At 48.2% G+C, this 19092-nt stretch overlaps 1 protein-coding gene across 1 annotated transcript in view; it reads left to right on the plus strand.

Moving 5' to 3' along the window:
* The first annotated feature begins 230 nt into the window (after positions 1-230).
* The window catches only part of LOC119449064 (luciferin 4-monooxygenase-like), a 94218-nt gene continuing 75356 nt past the window's right edge, over positions 231-19092 (plus strand). The window contains exons 1-3 of the mRNA XM_049666234.1: positions 231-403; positions 1400-1548; positions 7289-7490. Coding sequence (XP_049522191.1) covers positions 1411-1548; positions 7289-7490 — 340 coding nt within the window. The 5' untranslated portion in view covers positions 231-403; positions 1400-1410. The remainder of the gene's footprint in view (positions 404-1399; positions 1549-7288; positions 7491-19092) is intronic.

Below are 19092 nucleotides of genomic sequence, written 5' to 3' on the forward strand. Positions count from 1 at the left end.
CAATAAAAGAAAAAAAAGCCAACGGCAAACGGGCGAGCGGTGACACTTTGAGGGTCCTCGAGCGAGTCCTCTCTCTTTGCACTGGACAGATAAGATACGGTTTGAAACGCAGCATCCATAAAGTACGATAATACCATGGCTTTCTTCTGACGACGCCTCTTCTGCGCAAAGCTCGTAGACTATAGGCGATCGTATAATTTCGAAGGGCGTCATCATGCTTGATTGGGTTAACACTTCCAGTATACCGTCAGGAGAAGCTCGTAAGGCTGCATTGCCGGGAAGCTCCCTCAAGGCCGCGTTTGCTTGTAATTCACTGCTTCTTTGACGCTTCGACCCAAGCGCACACACGTCCGGAACCTGACCGAAGCGTGCAGCGTATTGGTTACTGGTGGTTTACACGGAGGTAAGCCTTGAAAACGTTATTGAATCAAGGGAACGTACGTCGAATCGACGGAAGGCACGAGCGAAATTAAGCGCTATTATTTTACGAATGTTAAAATTATGGGTGTATTTTTTGTTTGACTAAATTTCAGGTAATGTGAAGTTGCGTAATATAGGCGCTACATGCCGGCAATAAATGTTGGCTCAAGACGCGCCTACATGTATGTTGTTGCCGATCCTATAGTGAAAAAATGTTGCATGAAGCGAATAGTGGTGTGCATTCACGGACCAGAACCAGCGATTACGCTGTAATGTGCAATGAGTCAATATTGCGAAAGTTAGCAGCGGACGGTAAATAAAGCACTCTGAGCGACACGGAGAGAGCTGTTGTAGTAGTTAGGCGTCTATGATTGTCGAGGCCATCGCTTCAAATGGTCGGTCTAAACGGATCTGCAGTCTTCGTCGCCCTTCAGGAAGCGTACGAATTTAGAATGGGCAGATGTTGTGGAACTTCAGCAAACTACTGAAAGTGATGCGTCAATGATCTTTCCTTTCACGATGGCAGGAAGTTCGGGCGCTATCCTGGTGGACGTCTTGCAATGGGTTCTCGATAGTGAGACATGAAAGCCTAGTTTAGCTGAACACAGCAGGGGGCTGGCGATGGCAGTGGATGTGGTCACCGTGGCTTCATGCAGCATACGGTTTTCTTCGCACATGGGAGCTCATGTTTTGCTTCATGTGGCGAGTACATGAAGCCTTGACATGGGACGACCAAAGAAGATCCGGAAACCCGAAGATGCTGCTCATCTTGAAGCGCGTTGCGCGGCCAAGCGAGAATCTGCGCGTCGGCGGATTCAGAATACCGTGCCTAGCAGCACTTAGCATTTCCTAGCGAAACTTAGCCAAGCCTAGTAAAACCTGAAAGAAGCTAGGTCAATCACCAGCTCCGCTGTTTACTTCAGCCTTGCACCACTACTGCAAGCTGCCCACATCGCATAAATTTTGCTCTGTCGTGCAGTGCTTCAGGAAATGTTTCCCGGAAATATGAAGGCTCGTATCCATGATCGTGTCCTCTACTCGCCATACCCCAACGTGGACATTCCCGAGCGCTCTTTCTACGCTCTGGCCAAGGAGAAACTTCTGGTGAACCCTGAAAAACTAGTGCTGGTGAGTCCACAGTAATATTTTTTTTCGGGATCGCATCACACGTACATCCTGAGTCGTGGCTGCTTTCTAAGCCGTGGTTAAGTTGTTGTAATGGTGGCACGCTATATTGCATTTCAGGCACATTGTACCCACTTAAACGGTGATAATCGGCTAGCAAGTAGCTAATGCGCCAGACAAGGGTACTATAGCAGGCTAGATTTCCTGACACCGCGCAATAGGTGCGGGCACATCTAATTAAGGGAAAGAAAAGAAAACTCGGACGAGTGCCCGCTTGCGCCCTCTTCCACTCATCGAAGTAATGTAGTCGTCGAGTACAGGTTTCAATTCGTGTCGGATGGCTTCGCGCGAGGAATGATGCGCTACATTTAAACTATGTGGCGTACCAATCATAGATATAGGTGTTATGGCAATAAATGCTTCACAAAGCCCACAAGTTCTCTAATGTCAGCTTGCGTGGCACTACAGTTTCAAGATTATCTCACGGAGCGATTATTATTTAGAAGTGTCACTGTATTTGGAAAGCTGCGATGCCATGCAAGTGGTATCTATGGGCGAATAGTAAACGTCTACTCTCCTAGGCCCTTTGTGAAAACACGTACGTGTATTCTAAAGGGAGCTCATGCATACGCGTAACTGTTTATACGCCTTTCAAACAACCACCTCGTGCCAGAAAGTGTTTAGTCAAAAAAGAAACTCTTGTGCAATGGGCATGAATTTGCACGGGGATTTCTGAAGGAACCTATTTGCGCATGGCGTAAGTGAGCTGCACACGCAGCGCGATCGCTCAGTAGGTACGAGTCACAAGGTGAGAACTTGTGCAAAGCATGTTGTTCAACTAAGGAATGAGATTAAGGAATGACAATTTTGCAGCATTTTGAAGAACTTTGAATAGCTGTAGGTGCTCCATTGGTCCCGCTTTATTCTCGGCCAGCAGAAAGGTGAGACTGAGAAAAAAAATCACGCGCTTGTGTAGTTCAAACCCTGCTCAATTCCTGCACTTAATGTAGCTCCAATAATGCTGAAATTCTGAGACCCTGACCACGCACAGTCGTACTCCTAGTGTGGTCATGACTCATGCTCTTTTGATCAGATCACATGCTCTGGTTGTGCCCAGCACTTAACGCCTCTCCACCCATCACGAAAGAGCAAAGGGAGGAATCCCTCAAGAGCAGCAATCTTCAAATTCTACTCCAGGCCCATGACATCGCGACGGGACTTGGTCTCCCGGTCCCATCGTGGGCGAAGCCACCGACTTAATCTGGGGGAGCCTTTGGCTCGCCTAGATATCAGTTCTTCAGGACTCAAATAAAGTTCTTGTCATGTGTAGTTCATCTCCAGCGCTAATGCAGCTCCACTAACGTGAAACCTGGGAATGTGCAAAGCAGTGATGCGCTGGTGTTTCCCGTATGTTAGCTCACCGTTGGTTTGAACTACACAAGCGCAGGGTTCGAGCAGGATTGGAGCTACATTAAACGGACACTAAAGAGAAACCGGAAGTTCAGCTTTAATGGTAGATTATCCTATCACGATCACGACATACCATTCTTATTGCGAACAGAGGTTTATAAAGCGAGAAAATAGCGAAAAACTGAAGAATAGGTGCTGACGCCCCTTCGAATTTCCCGAACTACACGTTCGTGAGGTCGGAGATCACAAACGCAGCCCAGCCGCGATTGGTCGAGGGCGATTTATTGCTGTTAATAAAACGCAAAATACACCTTAAACGTACGTAAACAGCATTTGCCAACGTTTTAAGCTGTTTCAAGAGAGGACGTACAAGTTTAGCGCAAAATTAAATAAGTAGTATAAAAAATGTCGCAGTTTCGCCCGAAAGGCGAAGCATCAATTGCGATAGCAAATTGGTAGAGCTATTCGGAGTAGGGATAGTAGAGTAGTTTTATCGGCCGGATAAACTTGGACACATTCGCTTTCTAACTGAATTGACAAGCGTGTTGTCATCGCGCACAAGCAAACATGAATAGATCACACTGAATGACCGCAGACAACGACTGTCAAAACGCTGGCGCGGCCGCTGCAGCGGGCGAAGAATCGTGCGGGCTATCGCTTCAACGGAAACTGAGCGGCGAATGGACAGCGCATAAAGGTCAGAGCCGTGTGGAGACACGCCGGGCTGGCCCTGGTTCGATCTTTTTTTTTCTATCACGTTTTTTCTTTTGTTTTCCTGTCTGTTTGCCAGCGCGGTCATTTGAACCCCGGCGCCACGGCGGGAGCCGTGGTGCCGGGCGCCGACGCGAAGCGGCGGTCGTTGGGGTGTTGCGGAGTGCAGCGTAGCAACACCCCAAATAAAAAAATACTGCTCCAGTCAGGTAGACTGCTCCCTCCCTGATAGTGAGATTATATTTGGATCATCAAAACAGTGATGCGGTGGTATTTAGGAATACCACCGATCCTCTAACAGCAGGCTAGTCAGCCCCAACCCAGCGTGTTCTCCGTCAACGCCTCCTTCGTTCCAACGGCGGCGGCGAGAAACATGGTACGCGCGAGCGGCGCAGCGCGGCGCCAGCGGTCGAGCGCTGTACGGGGGCTGAAGTAGAAATACGCGGCCGGGCCGGCCGTGGTGGAGATAAAGAGACGGTGCGGGCGACGGCTACCACAGCCAGTGCAAGCGTATTTTTTAGCAGAGTAGAAGCTGCTCCCCCCGTCCCTCCCGCGCTGCCTCCCCGCTTTCTTTTTTTTTTTTTTGCTTTTGCGTGGGAGATTGCGTTGCCAGTTCTCCTTGCGCTGGGTTGCAAGATAAGCATTTGGTGCCGTAGCACAGCGTCGCCCCGCCTCCCTACCCCCCATACCCCCACGGCCTTTTGGGCGACAATTGCGTTTGCTTTCCGCCGTGCGTTGGCTCTCCGTGATAGCGCGCGTCCCCCGCGCGCTTTTACTCGTATGGCGCGCGGCGACGATTTTATCGCTCTTGGAATCTATACGGAACCTGACGGCGACGGCGACGACGACGGCGACGCCGACGGCAGAAATCCCGTCGAAGTGTCCATAGAATTGCTAGCGCAATAAAATGGCGTGGCGCTACATGCGGTCGTGATAGTTTCGTAGTTTCGTTTTCGCTCCATGCATGATCGCGCGCGCCTGTTCCGCTCTATGTTGCAGTGTTTGGGTCCGTGTTGCAAGGCTCGAAAAACGTTGACTTCGCGGGAAACAGCCAGAAAATGCCTTGTGTGTGTAGTGTTGAGGGCTGTATCAACGGCGCAAGGCGCTTGCTCAGGGGCAGCGGCAGTGTTGACCCGACTGTGTCCTTTCATGTGGTGCCGCGCGATGAGCCCCGGCGTTCGCAATGGCTCAGTGCTCTGCCGATGATAAAACGGCAAAAGAGCCAGAGAAACCGATGGTGTGCTCCATGCATTTCTCGCCCTCGGATTATGTATATGTATAATCCTGCCCTCGGAAAGTATCTTGGCGTGCCCCAGAGGCCAGTCCTTTCTCGAGCAGCTGTGCCATCAATGTCGCCTTCATCAAATCCCCTACTGATGCCCCTGCAGCAGCAAACTGGCGGCTCGGTGAGTGCTGAATGTCATTAAAAAAAGACACGAAAAAACCATACCGACTACGCGCGCAACTTTCTACGCTTGTTCTGTCGGGAACATCATCGCCTGGCGGACCGGCCGCCTCGCCTTCCGTCGGCGCGGCCTGCTGCTCACCACCATCGTACGCGGAAACACCTACCGCGCGAGCACGGAGGATCATTTCGTGCTACGTTTCACTGAAGTCTCTCAAATGCAGTCCTGCTTCCCTGGCGAGCTCTTCGTTGCAAGGTTCAGCGTCAGCAACGGTATCCATTGCGCCCACAGAACACCTTAGCAAAAGTCGCAGCGAACGCAAACGCAGCGGCCATGCAGCCATGATGGAGCGAGCGCCTCGGCCGTTTACGCAAGCGGTGACGCATTATGGCGCCCTCTGATTCGCTGAGAGCAGTGAAATCCGTGACGACATTGCTTCAGCGCCGATTCTGGGGTGAGAGAAATTGAGGAAGAGATATTTGGTCTTGGTTTACGAATTTCTCCGCTAATAACTCATACTTTTGCACCCAACAAAAACTGCATGCATTCTTTTATTCCAGCTGAACTTCCTGTTTCTCTTTAGTGTCCCTTTACGCGCTGTATTCAAATTCTGCACTTGTGTTGTTCAAATCCAGCGCTAATGCAGCTCCACTAGCGTTAAACCTGGGGAAGTGCGAAGCAGCCGATGCGCCGGTGTTTCCCTTATGTTATTCTTGTGCTATTCTTGCACAAGTGAGGAGGAATCGAGTGCTTGTGGGGTGGTGGCGCCCTCTCAAGCGCTGCGCTGGTACCAGACTGGCGTTTCGGAAGCGATTTTCGCGAGTTTCTGCTAATTGATGCGCTTAATGCTTGATTATTCCTGTGTTTTAAATTATTCAGAATCATTGTACTTTATTTTGAACCGGTTTTGATCAGTTTTGCACTATTTTTGACCCTGTTTTGAGATCTTGTTTTTGGGCTTGACCATGACGACATGACATCACATTAGACGCCGACAGCCCGGGCCCCTACTGCTTCGCACTTAAGAAATTACACCACTAAGCCATACCTTAGATTCCAGACCTTTGTTATATGGTGCTATCGCTAACAATTATTGACGCATTGGGCATAACTTGTCAAAAATGTTTTCCAGCATTGCCATGAGCGCAATAACGATATTCAAGCTCTGCAATGCTGTTCTCTGACCCGCCGCGGTGGCGTAGCGGCTATGGTGTTGCGCTGCTAAGCACGAAGTCGCGGGATCGAGTCCCTACCGCGGCGGCCGCATTTCGATGGGGGGCGAAATGCAAGAGCGCCCGCGTTCCGCACACTAGGGGGCATGTTAAAGATCCCCTGGTGGTCCAAATTATTCCAGAATGGCCCAGTAGGGCCTGTCTCATAATCAAATCGTGGTTTTAGCCTGTGAAACGCCAGAATTCAATGTAATTTCCTGTAGTGAAATTCTGCTTCACAACAGCCTCAATACCATACTCAGCAAATAAGGAATAAGTTGTATCGTTTAGTCGCTTGCAGGCGCGGCATACTATCTATCGACGATAGTGCGGTGTAGCAACCATTGCCAATATACGCCAGATTATAAGCGACGCCATATTGGCTAGTGGCGTAATAACAGTGTCCATCAGCGAAATCCCGGCTTGCAAAGCTTTCAGCTGGCACAATATTTCCGAAAACAACTAATCAGGAGAGCGACGGCATGGCGATAACAACTCAAAAACCTAATCAGCTTGTAAAATACTCTCGCACCCAAAGCCTAGTGCATTTTGATCCACACGACCCATATACATAAGAGTACTCCATGGAATGTGAGGATGATGTGCCTCCGCTAAGAGGAATATCTTTACTACCCCTGCACATCCCAGCATGTATTCTCGTACGTGTGGTAACCCTTTAGGATCGTTGAAACTTTGCCATAAATTGAAACCTATGGGATCGTCTAGTATCTTTGGGTTGCAATTTAATAAGTACTGGATGTGGTGTTCTCCAGTATTTCGAAGGCCAGTGATCACTCTGAAATGGCTCCTCTGGTTTTTTTAGTTGTAGCCTTAGCACTTATCACTTCGAACAACTAAAGTGCTCGAAGGATGACATACTACTTCAGGATAATGGAAGCACATAGTTATGTTCAATAAACAGCTTCAGATGACAGATGGTACAATGGTGCCATCTGCTACAATGGTACAATGCTGCAAACAAGGGAATGTTACGACCATTTACAGGTTAGCGATGTCGTCAGCCTCACCCGAAGCGAAACGTTGGCTCACATGGAGCGTTATGCTGTTGGTTTCCGGAAGAATGGCGTAGTTCCTGGAGACCGGGTCTGCATACACCTGGACAATGGAGTGGAAAATCTTGTAGCCATCTATGGGTGCATCCTCGCTGGTGCAACCGCTGTCTTAGCCAAGACATCGCTTACCGAAAGTAAGTAGAGCGCTATTTCTTTTTGCCTGTTTGCGATGGGGGCAGGAGGCGAGAAGGTGCGTGAGTCGCCGAGAAAAAGCAATTTTGCGTACAAACGGAAAGTAATCGAAAACGGTGTGCAGAAGTTTATGATTCTGCAGAAGTCATTGACCATAAGGCTTGCTTTTCAACAAAGGGCAGCGCAACCGCTTTCTATGTCTGCATAAATGCGTAGTTGTACGTTCGAAGAAATAAAACATATATAAACGTATGCCGGTTACGCAGAGAAAAGCATAATGAACTGATGGACGCGACCACCGCTCATCATGTCTGTAATTATGTCAATATCTTTCAGTGCGCGTCGGACATGCACTTAGCAAGATTCGTTTAAATACCCTACAAGGAAATGCTTTAGAGAAATGGAATGCGATTAAGACACACGCAAAAGCTTCATGCTAGCGTGCGCATTTACCACTTATTGTGTCCTTCATTTGAGCAACTGTAATGCGTGGTGAGTATTCTTGCGTACAAGTAGAGAAGTAAAACTTCTCAATTTCCGTCTAAAAATAAGAGTGGACCTATGCCCTGCGAGAATGTGTCTAGGCGAAAGTTTCTGTGATGTTTGCGATGAACACGGCTTTTATTTAACGACCATTTGCAAGTAGAAAGCACATGACCAATTCTGACGCATTTACCCGGGAAAACGCGTAACTCAACGTTAAATTGTATCACTCCGACATGTGAATGATACGCATGGCGAAGAAGGATTGACAATGAAGGAGTAATGAAGGTATGGTCACTATGGTGTACTAGGATGACTTGAGGATGACGAGAATACGCTGAAAACGGCCAGATGACGATGATTGAACGACCACAACGGCATGACCATGACTGGAGGTGGATGGCGTCCGAGTTAGGTCCCAGATCGACACGGCAGTGCACCTGCCTGTGGCGAGTGCTGTACTTCATCAAAGACTCGGAAGGATGCTCCAGCCTGCCGTACCTTGCAGCGTTCGCGTCGTCGACGCTAGTAAGTCTCCAGTCGTCGACAAGTTCGCCGGGCGAGTGAATATTCCCGGCCACCTGGCTACCGTTCTCTTTATCGTTCTGGGGCGTTGTCATCATCACCTGATTCTTGGTCGTGATTTTATTCCGACCCACTGTGCCCATACTGACTACTCTACAGGCCTAGTTCAGTTAGACGTGCTTTCCGACTCTCACTCTGTTTTCTGCAGCACCTCCTTCTTTATGTTCTTTTTTCTTCATCCGGCTATCACCTAAAGCCGCTGTCTCGGTCATTTTCCTCTTGCATCCATCTGTACGTGACATCGACTATGTCATCTCTACACTCGTCGACATTGCTTTGACGTACAGTGTCACGCTTCCCAGTACTGTCGTTGCCATTAGGGCCCACTCTACCTACCTTCCTGTCCTCACCTTTGGATTGTCTATGCATGTACTTTCGCGTGACATTGCAGTGGGCCATCTGACAGCCGATGCTTTTTAATTTACCGACGTAACGCTGAGGTGCTCTCGTCCATGTTCCTTGTCTTACCAAGCGAATGACAAGGTGATCACTGCCCATAATGCTCCCACTCCGAATGAACAACGTCATTGCCTACTGATCACTGATCACAATATTTTTTTTATTTCGGCTATCATCCTCTTGACCAGGCAACCACCATCACACATTGCATTAACACTGGTAATGTAAGTCCCATCCATTGACGACCCTACCGTGCTTGTGTTGCCCAGCGGGACATCGTGCTGAGCGAAGTAACAAAGATGCTACACAAGAACATAGTCAAACATTAGTCTTATTCGTGGGCCTTCGCAGTCGTCCTCGTAAATAAAAAGGGGCACACCTGCTGGATTTGGGCAGATTACCACCATATAAGCAAGGTTAGCAAAAGAGACGTCTATCATTTACATCACATCGATTCTGCACTCGATTGCTTTTACGGTGCATTGTATTTTTTATTTATTGACTTCCATTCGGAATACTGGCCGACTCCTCTTGACAAAAAGAACCGCGACAAGATTGCCTTTATTACACACGACGGTATACCGATTCCGAGTTGTGCCCTGCGGCCTCTGAAACGCACCAGCGCTTTCTTGTGAATGATGGACTCTCTTCTGCGAGGTTTGCAGAAGTCAATTTACCTTTTGTTCTCGACGATGTAATCGAGTTTGCCCCAACGTTTGAAAGGCACCTTAGCGCCTGCGACTGTGCTTGCTATTTTTCGTTCCACCAACCTTCAGCTCAACTTGTCAAAATGCCACTTCGGTCGCCCTGAAATCACTTTAGTTGAACACCTCGCCAACGCTCAGGGGAGTCAGCCTGAACCTGGCAAATTTCGCGTTGTCCATACCTTTCTCGAACCATGCTGGGTGCGAAGCTTTATTCGCTTGTGCGCGTAATAATGACGCTCTGTTCAAGAATTGACTCGCCATCCCGGCCCTGCGAAAGTGGACGTCCAGCGAAGCTGTTGAAAACAGCAACAAGAACTGCTCAGGGAGGTATGCATTGCTTTATTGCACTGGAGCGATGGTAACAATGGTAATTTATAGTAATGGTAGTAATGGGCATGTTGGTAATTTTGGCAGCACGCCACCGCCGGTCGTATTGCCGTTCTTCTAGCTCAGATCCTGAGTGATTGAGAATGCGAGCTCGCTTACGCTAGCGGCCGTCTCTCATCCCCGAACGCAATTACTTCATTAGTGAACGAGGGTGTTTTGCACGAGCCTCAGTAGTCTCGAAATTTGGTCTGTGCCTCTTTGGTTGCCCATTTCGTGTAATTACTGATCACTACGCACTATGCTGGCTATATTTGTTTAAGAAACTTACAGGTCGACTTGTTTGGGCGTTAACATTGGAAGAGTACACGTAGACTGCTGTGTATATATCCGAACGTGTGCACCAGGGCCTTCACTGCTTGTCTCGCCATCAAGTGGATCCTCCAGAAGCCACAGATGCCGACTCCATGACCTGCGTATTGTCTATCTCTGACTTCTCCCGCGTCGTAAACGAAAAGTGCCCCGATGCTGGTCTACGTTCTATCATGCGTTGTTCACGCTCTGCAAACCCCTGATTGTCCCCCTCACCTGTTCGCTCTGCTGGAATGAATCCTATACAGAGGTAATTTGCATCTCGACGGCCACGCACTTATTTTAGTCGTTCCTGTGCTCATTAGGTCCACCATCCTACTATCCGACTCTACGACAACCTACCAATGGGTAGCTAGGCGTTAGCCACTCCTACGACCAAGTCCAGATGTGCATTTTCTGGTCTGGCCTTCAACGTTTTGGGCGCCAATACGTCAGCGCTTGCGACCAGTTCCTACGCTTAAATCTCCCTTTCATGCCTCCTATTAGACATCTTCATCCCATCGACATTCCTACCCAACCTTTCTTTCATGTGGGACTCGATCTGCGTGGCCCTTTTTCAAAGTGAAGTGGCGGCACCAAACGGGTACTCGTTGCGGGCAATTACACCATCCCCTTTGCCATTTCACGAGCCCTGCCCATCTGTTACGCTACGGACGTCCCGGATTTTCTTCTGCACAATGTTCTATGGCACCAGGGCCACGGTGTAAGAAGATAGGTGTTCCGACGGCGCGCCCGCGCTGGGGCGAGAGAGCGGCCACTTCGTGTGACCGGAAGTGAGCGCCGCCGCTAGGGGCAGCACGTGTTTAGGAAGCCTTGGAGAAGCGGCACAACAGTGGATAATTTACGACTTCCGTCAGCATTTAAACAGCCATACCCAAACATATGCAATTTTTCGTTATTTAGACGCCAAATCCTGAGCTGGTAGAAGGTTTCATGCCACTTACAGTCAAAATACCGTCATTTAGAACACGAGAGAGACGCGCCGTCTGCTCGAGCAGACGGCGCGCTGCGCTCACCGCTGCTCGCCGCGTCGGAGTGAATCGGAATGTCGGCAGAAATATAAAGGGACGTTCCTCCAACCAAGTAGAGTCGTTTTAAGCAGGCGAACGACATATATTCATCGAAATAAAGCACTTATGCCGCGCGTGCCCATAAAAGCGCCAGCAAAGCGAGCGAAAAAGTGGCCCCCAGAATAGGTGCTGCCCTTTGCGGCAGCGGCGTGCGTAGAGTCACACTAAGTGGCCGCGCCTCGCGCCGCCGTCGGATCACCTTCCTTTTTTACACCGTGACCAAGACATTCATCGCGTACTCCCCAGGAATCGCGGATGCTACTTCTTGTCGAAAGTCATTGATGACATCTATCACTCATGATCTACTGCCCGCCAAGTCGCCACTGCTTACGGCCACTAAGAAATGGTATTGCCGAACGCCTGAACAAAATTTGGGTCGACATGCTTGTTGTGTATGGTGCCGTAGGCCACCGCGACTAGGACGTCGTTAGGGCGTATATTACTTTTGCATATCACCCCCCCCCCCCCCATAACAGCTCTTGTTACTCTCAGCCTTACTTGCTGTTCCACCGTGATCCTGTTTTGCCTCTGGACACCGTACTTTTCAATGCTAAACAGTTCACGAGCACTTATGTTTAACACACAATTTCTCTGGCTGCCTAGACTAGGCAGACAGCACGTGTTCGCCTCACAGCTTCCCAGTCTTACTGAAAGTCCCGCTACGACAGGTACCACAGTGACGTAGAGTTTGCGTCTGTTTGCCTCGTGCTCCTGTGGTCACCTTGTGCTGTTAGCCTACTTCAACAATTTCTGTCGCGTTACTCAGGTCCACACAGGACACAACGACGGCGTTGTCCCTCGACGTAACCGAGCGAATGAGCACAGCGAAAGATGAAAGCGAACGCAGAGCGCAGCTTGAGAAGAAAAGCGTGGTGCCACGAAAGACGGGCGGCGACCGCTACGAGATGGCGCCAGAGGAGTGCGCCGTCTAGCGCCGTCTACGCATCCGCGGCAGCGGCGGCGCCGGCCGAGCGGGGGACAGAAAAAAATCAAAGCCCTTTTCTTAAAGAAGGATGGTAGAGTGAGAAGCTTTTTTCCATACAAACTGATTCAAAGTCCAAAGCCCAACGACCACGCAACAAACCCAAGAAATGCATCGCGACCCGATGCGATGCATGTGTAATTTGAGTGCTTGTTGAGGATTATATTTTTGAACGTTGAAGTTGAATGAAGGCGCATTTCTTTAAGTTGCATAGCCTTTATTTTAGATCATTTAGCCGTTGATTACACGCACACACTCACAGTTTCACTGATGACTCTACCCTTGCACAGTATTGCCTTGCAATCGCTGTGGTAGACGGTCAGAGGCTCTGCCTTTGCCGATACACGGGATCGGCCTTAAGAGCACACGCGCTCGCTCTTACGTTCGCGTACGGCAGCCTCTTCTGCCGTGCGCTGCACCCGTGGCCTACCTGTGGTGACGGCCGGGAATGCATTGCGTGACGCTCGTAATGCATTGTAGATATATACCGTTCGTCTGGGTAGCGTGGAGTTGCAGTTCCCATTGTCCGTGTCGGTGTAACTGCGAATGTAAACTGTAGTGTTCTACGATACGCACGTCGTACGCCGTTTTGTTGTGTGCGCAGATGCGCAGATAGTTCCATTGTGTAAGTTGGCTTTCCTGCAGTGCATTTTTGGCACTAATGGACGAATCAGTGAGACATCATCATCATCAAATGAAACCGTAGCTAGGCTGATTTCAGAAATAGCAATTGAAGTGGGAGGTCATTCACCAAAGCAACCAGTAGGTAAGCTGTCCTGAGTAACAAAAGACCTAATAAAGAAACGACAAAGCGCAAACATTTTCCAACTCAAGAGACCAGTCAGAATTCGTTGAACTGTCAAAACTGATAAATAAAAAGAAGGTTAGGGCTATTCGAAATTATAACGCGATAAGGATTGAAGAAGTAAAAATGAACGCAGGATGAAATCAATGAGAAGAAAACTTGGCATAGGATAAGGCAAGGTGTATGCACTGAAAGATAAGGAGGGTAATATCATCAGCAATTTCGATGACATAGTAAAGCAGCGGAAGAATTCTATACTGACCTGTGCAGTGCCCATAACAGCCAAGCTACTTTCATTCGCAGTAGTGATGAAGAGGATACAGAGGCTCCTTCTATAACTAGCGGAAGTTAGAAGGGCCTTGCAAGGCATGCCCCGATGGAAAGCGGCTGGAGAAGCTGGAATAACCGCCGATTTAATCAGATGGAGGAGATGTCATGCTTGAAAAGCTTGCCGCTCTTTATACGCAATGTCTCATGACTTCAAGTGTACCAGAGAACTGGAGGAATGCCAACATTATAGTAAATCATAAGAAGGGAGACGTTAAAGAATTGAAGAATTATAGACCCATTAGCTCGCTTTCAGTATTGTATAAAATATTCACCACGATATTTTCCAATAGAGTCAGGGCAACACTTGACTTCATTCAACCAAGAGAACAGGCTGGCTTCAGGATAGGACACACACACATACATATGCAGGGTGTCCCAGCTATCACGCAGCACGATTTAAAAAAAGAGCACAGGCGTTACGCGAAGCAAACCTAGTGCGTATTGTTTCCAGTACAGTGGAGTAGCCGCCAGTATTTTTTTCATTACTGAGATTTAAATAGGTAATTGTAACAATGATATAACTAGACAATTACTGTCCTAATTATCAAAGCGTCAGTAACAAGATTGTAGAGCAACATGCGAAACTCGCGATACAATTTTCTGTTGCTCAATACCTGCTACATAAATGTGTTTTTCCCAGCGTGAAAGACGCCCGCGAATACACGCAGAATTGCCGCACGACTGGCCGCTCGAGGCATTTCGCGTGTATTCGCAGGCTTCTTTCACGCTCGAAAAAACACATTTATGTAGCACGTATTGAGCAAGAGAAAGTTGTATCGGGAGTTTTTCACGTTGCTCTACAATTTTCTAATTGAGACTTTGATAATTAGGACAGTTTTTCTCGAGTTAGATAATTAATTACAATTACCTAATTAAATATCAGTAACGAAAAAATTAATGGAGGCTTCTCCACAGTCCTGGAAACAATACGTACTCGGTTTGCTTCGCCTAACGCCGTTCCTCTTCTTTAATTCGAATCAATCTACTCAGCGCCACCCAGGCCCACGAGTTACTGCTGCTCACACACCCGGGAGTTCCTACAAGGATAGGCAACAGCGTGACTCGCGACACTACGCCGGATCTTACCTTTATCATCAATGACAACGGTGTTACCTGGAGTAACCTCGAGGAAAAGTTAGGCAGCGACCACTACATCCTATGCACGATGGTGAACACGGCAAAGGTCCGCCTAGCCTTAGGGACGGCCATGCTGACGTACTGGAATACCGAGAACGCCAGCAGACAGCCCCCTCGACACCCACTACGGCAGAAGGATGGAGTAATTTCCTAAAGGAACTCTATAATGCCACCACTAAGGAGCTCCAAACCACAACAGACACGCCGGCTATAGACAACCACCTAGCCCATCTCTGGGAAGCTCGTAGAAGTCTAAGCAAGAGGTGGAAAAGACAGCGCCACAACCGTAACCTAAGGCGACGAATTGACCGACTGGCGGAAGAAGCAAACATCTACGCTTGAACACTCAATTACAACAACTGGCACAGCTTCTGTGACTCCCTCAGAGGCACACTGAGCACCAAGAAGACATGGGCCATACTGCGATGAATGCTAGATCCGACCAGTACGCGCACGGAAACGGCTAATATCATGCGGCGACTCATAGGAAAGTACCAAGGGACGGAGACTGAGCTGTTGCAACAGCTCAAGACCACCTACACCAGTGAGGCTCAAACACCTACAACAGCACCCAAAGAATACCATGGGGAAGCCAACGAAGATCTAGACGCCCCCATCACCTTTGCAGAACTTTACGCTGCCTCCAGACTTTCAGAAGGAACACAGCACCAGGACCAGACCGCATTACCAATGCGATGCTTCGCAAACTCAGTGACACGGCCATCGGAAAGCTTGTGCATTTGTTCAACGATCAGGTCTGGAGGAAGGGAGGTCGGGTACCAGCGCCATGGAAATCGGCCAACATCATTATGGTCTCAAAACCTGGTAAGCCACGAGAGATCGGACAGCTGCGGCCCATCTCATTAACATAGTGCATGGGCAAGCTCTTTGAAAGAGTCGTGCACACCCGGCTGGAGAATCACCTCGAGCGTAACAGCCTTCTTCCTGACTCGATGTTCGGCTTTCGCAAGGGAGTCTCTGCACAGGACGTCTTCCTCATGTTAAAAGACGAGATCCTCCCCAGGTAGCACAAAAGAGATACATAACGTTCTCATAGCGTTTATCCAAGACGATAAAAACAGTTTAATGAAGACATGAGTGCGTCAACTTCGTCGGTAAAGCGTCGTATATATCGGCTAATGTCTGGCTTAATTTCTTTTCTGAGACGATCTATAACATGTCTTAAATACGTATTCGAAAAGCTCGTCTAGAAATAGGATTGGAAAAGAAACAAATAAGCCCTTTGCTAAAGCTATTCATATCCAATTTTCTAAACGCTTTTAAGATGTTATCAAAAAGCTGGTCTAGAAATGGTTTTGAAAGGATTACGATAAACCGAAGCTAATTTTCGGGGGTTCCAGATGAGTCGAAGCGTCGGTGTCGAGTGCAAAAGAGCTCCTGGTGCACTGCCAAGCACGACGCCGACGCATCGACGCCGACGCATCCTCTACCAAGTCAAATGAAAATGAACATGTCAACGAAAATAAATCTAGAATACTGTCTTTGGTATGCAGCAATGATGTTTACAACCAAAATGGGAATGAAATGCCGCTAAGAAAAAATGGGCGCGTCTGTACGAACGTCCAGGGCTTTTGCGCCAAGTGCGCATGGAATGAGGACAGTACGACAATACAAAAGTTTATTCAAAAAGTGCAAGATTTTAGCAAAATGTATAAGAAATACAAAGCAAATTGAATTAAAAGTACCCCAACAATGACTAAAGTTCGCAGATACAATTCTTATTGAACTAGAAACTGATAAACAATGACTACAATATAGAAACAAAATTCGTAAAGTTTCTTATTTAGCAAAGTAAACAGCCCATGCAGTCAGATGAACAGACTAGAGTTATTTAGAGATTGATATCACATCAACTGCAAGAACACTGAGAAATGTGAGATTCAGTCGCATGGTAGCTGCCTACAAGCAATGTTACCAATATTCTAGAAGCTTGAAAAGAACACAAAAAGCAATAATGCCGCATAGTATCAAAAACAAACACTGGGAATATGTTAAAATAAAAAAATACTGCCTTTGGCATACGTCAAATAATGTAATGGTGTAAATTAAAGAACCACAAAATCAAAAAGCAACAATCAAGTAAAAATAGTATAGATACTCAAACGGGGAAATCAGTGTCACAAGTGTGCACCATTGTATTGCAGTGTACGATGAGACTGAGTAATGCTACATAAATAAAATAATATTAGCATTCTAGTAGACGAGACATGGATGTATAAGCCTCATATAAGCCTCTTCCTGTAACATCAGGCGTGCCCCAGGGCAGTGTTCTGGGGCCATTGTTGTTTTTACTTTATGTAAATGACATTGTTAACGTAGTACTACCAGGAACTCAAATCAGACTGTTCGCGGATGATTGTGTGCTTTTTCGTCAAGTTACTTGTACTAATGATCAACACAATTTGAATTTTAGTCTTAATAACATATTAAACTGGTGTAATGAACATGGTATGGCTCTAAACGTACAAAAAACTGTTTATCTTTGTATAACTCGTACAAAAACACCTCTTGACTTTACGTATAACCTTGGCTCATCATCACTGCAACAGGTAACCAGCTACAAATATCTCGGCTTAACAATAACTAATGACCTATCTTGGAACCTACACATAGACAACATATTGTCACGGCTCACTGGAGACAAGAGCGAAGAGCGGTATTTAATTGAGGCAATGAGGACAAAGCGCTCAGTTCAAAACTTCGTCTTCTCTAGCACCTCGCTTGCAAGCTCGAGGTCGTTGTCTTTGTCGTCAGCGTGGTTGGGCACAGATAGCGTCGCGGCATTTGCCCCCTCCATAAGGAGCATCGACCCGATGCTCGGCGGGTAGCACCCGGTGATCAGCAAACCAGAGAGTACCCGTGTCATTCAGAAACATAGGGTTTCATGCGCACCACGTGCACAGTCTCAGGCAGGTTCATACGGCGCCTCGAGCAGGATGGGCTGTCAGGAACAACTTCATAGTTGACGTCGCTAAGGCGTCGTAGAACCTTGTATGGTCCGAAGTATCGGCGTAGAAGTTTCTCCGCGAGGCCCCGGCGGCGTACGGGAGTCCAAACCCAGACTCTTTGGCCGGGATGGTAGACGACGCATCGATGGTGTTGATTGTAACGTCGAGCATCTCGCTCTTGCTGGCCAGTTATGCGAACGCGCGCGAGCTGTCTTGCTTCTTCGGCGCGCGCTGTAAAATCTGCAGCGTCAGTCTCGGAATCGCTGGAATCATGAGGCAGCATAGCATCCAGCATTGTAGTTACTTCTCGACCGTGGAGGAGACTGAATGGTGTCATTTTTGTTGTTTCTTGCCGAGCCGTGTTATAAGCGAACGTGACGTAGGGTAATATTTGGTCCCAGTTCTTGTGGTCCACATCGACATACATGCACAGCATGTCTGCGAGAGTCTTGTTGAGGCGCTCCGTAAGTCCATTGCTTTGCGGGTGATAGGCTGTCGTCCTTCTATGTGCCGTGCCACTGAGCGTTAGTACAGTTCGCAAAAGTTCAGCCGTGAACGTGGTTCCCCTGTCGGTTACGATGACCGCTGGAGCACCGTGCCTCAGGACGACGTTTTCAATGAAGAACTGTGCGGCCTCGGCTGCTGTGCTGCTCGGAAGTGCCTTGGTTTCTGCATATCGCGTAAGGTAGTCTGTCGCAACTATGATCCACTTATTTCCGGCGGCAGATATTGGGAAAGGGCCCAAAAGGTCCATCCCAATTTGTGCAAACGGCGTTTCCGGCACTGGAACAGGATGTAATAGTCCGGCAGGTTTCGCAGGTGGTACTTTTCGTCGCTGGCAGTCAAGGCACGTTCGAACGTAGTCCTTCACCTGTGCTGCAAGCCGTGGCCAGTAGTACTTCTCTTTGATCCGCGCTAATGTTCTTGTGTACCCGAGGTGGCCTGAGGTAGCTTCATCGTGACAGGCCTGCAATATTTCATTGCGGAGAGTTTTAGGGACGACAAGTAGATATCTGTTCCCTGTTGAAGAGAAGTTCTTTCTAAAAAGAACACTGTTGCGTATGCAGAATAATGACAGGTCCCTTGAGAACAATCCAGGCTTGTTTGTGGTGCGGCCTTCTAAGAAATCAATTACAGAAGCGAGCTCCTGGTCCTCTTGTTGTTGTTGAGAGATGGTGGCCGCATCAACAACTCCTAAAAAGCCTATGGATTCTTCATCATCTCCGCCTGACGACTCGATCGGCGATCTGGAAAGGCAGTCAGCATCTAAGTGCTGCCGTCCCGATTTATAGACCACTGTCATGTCGTACTCTTGAAGCCGTAGGGCCCAGCGTGCCAAACGTGCAGATTGATCTTTCATGTTGGTCAACCAACAGAGAGAATGGTGGTCACTTATGACTTAAAATGGGCGGCCGTATATGTACGGGCGGAACTTGGTAAC

Source organism: Dermacentor silvarum, chromosome 4, assembly GCF_013339745.2.
Source record: "Dermacentor silvarum isolate Dsil-2018 chromosome 4, BIME_Dsil_1.4, whole genome shotgun sequence".
NCBI lineage: Eukaryota > Metazoa > Arthropoda > Arachnida > Ixodida > Ixodidae > Dermacentor > Dermacentor silvarum.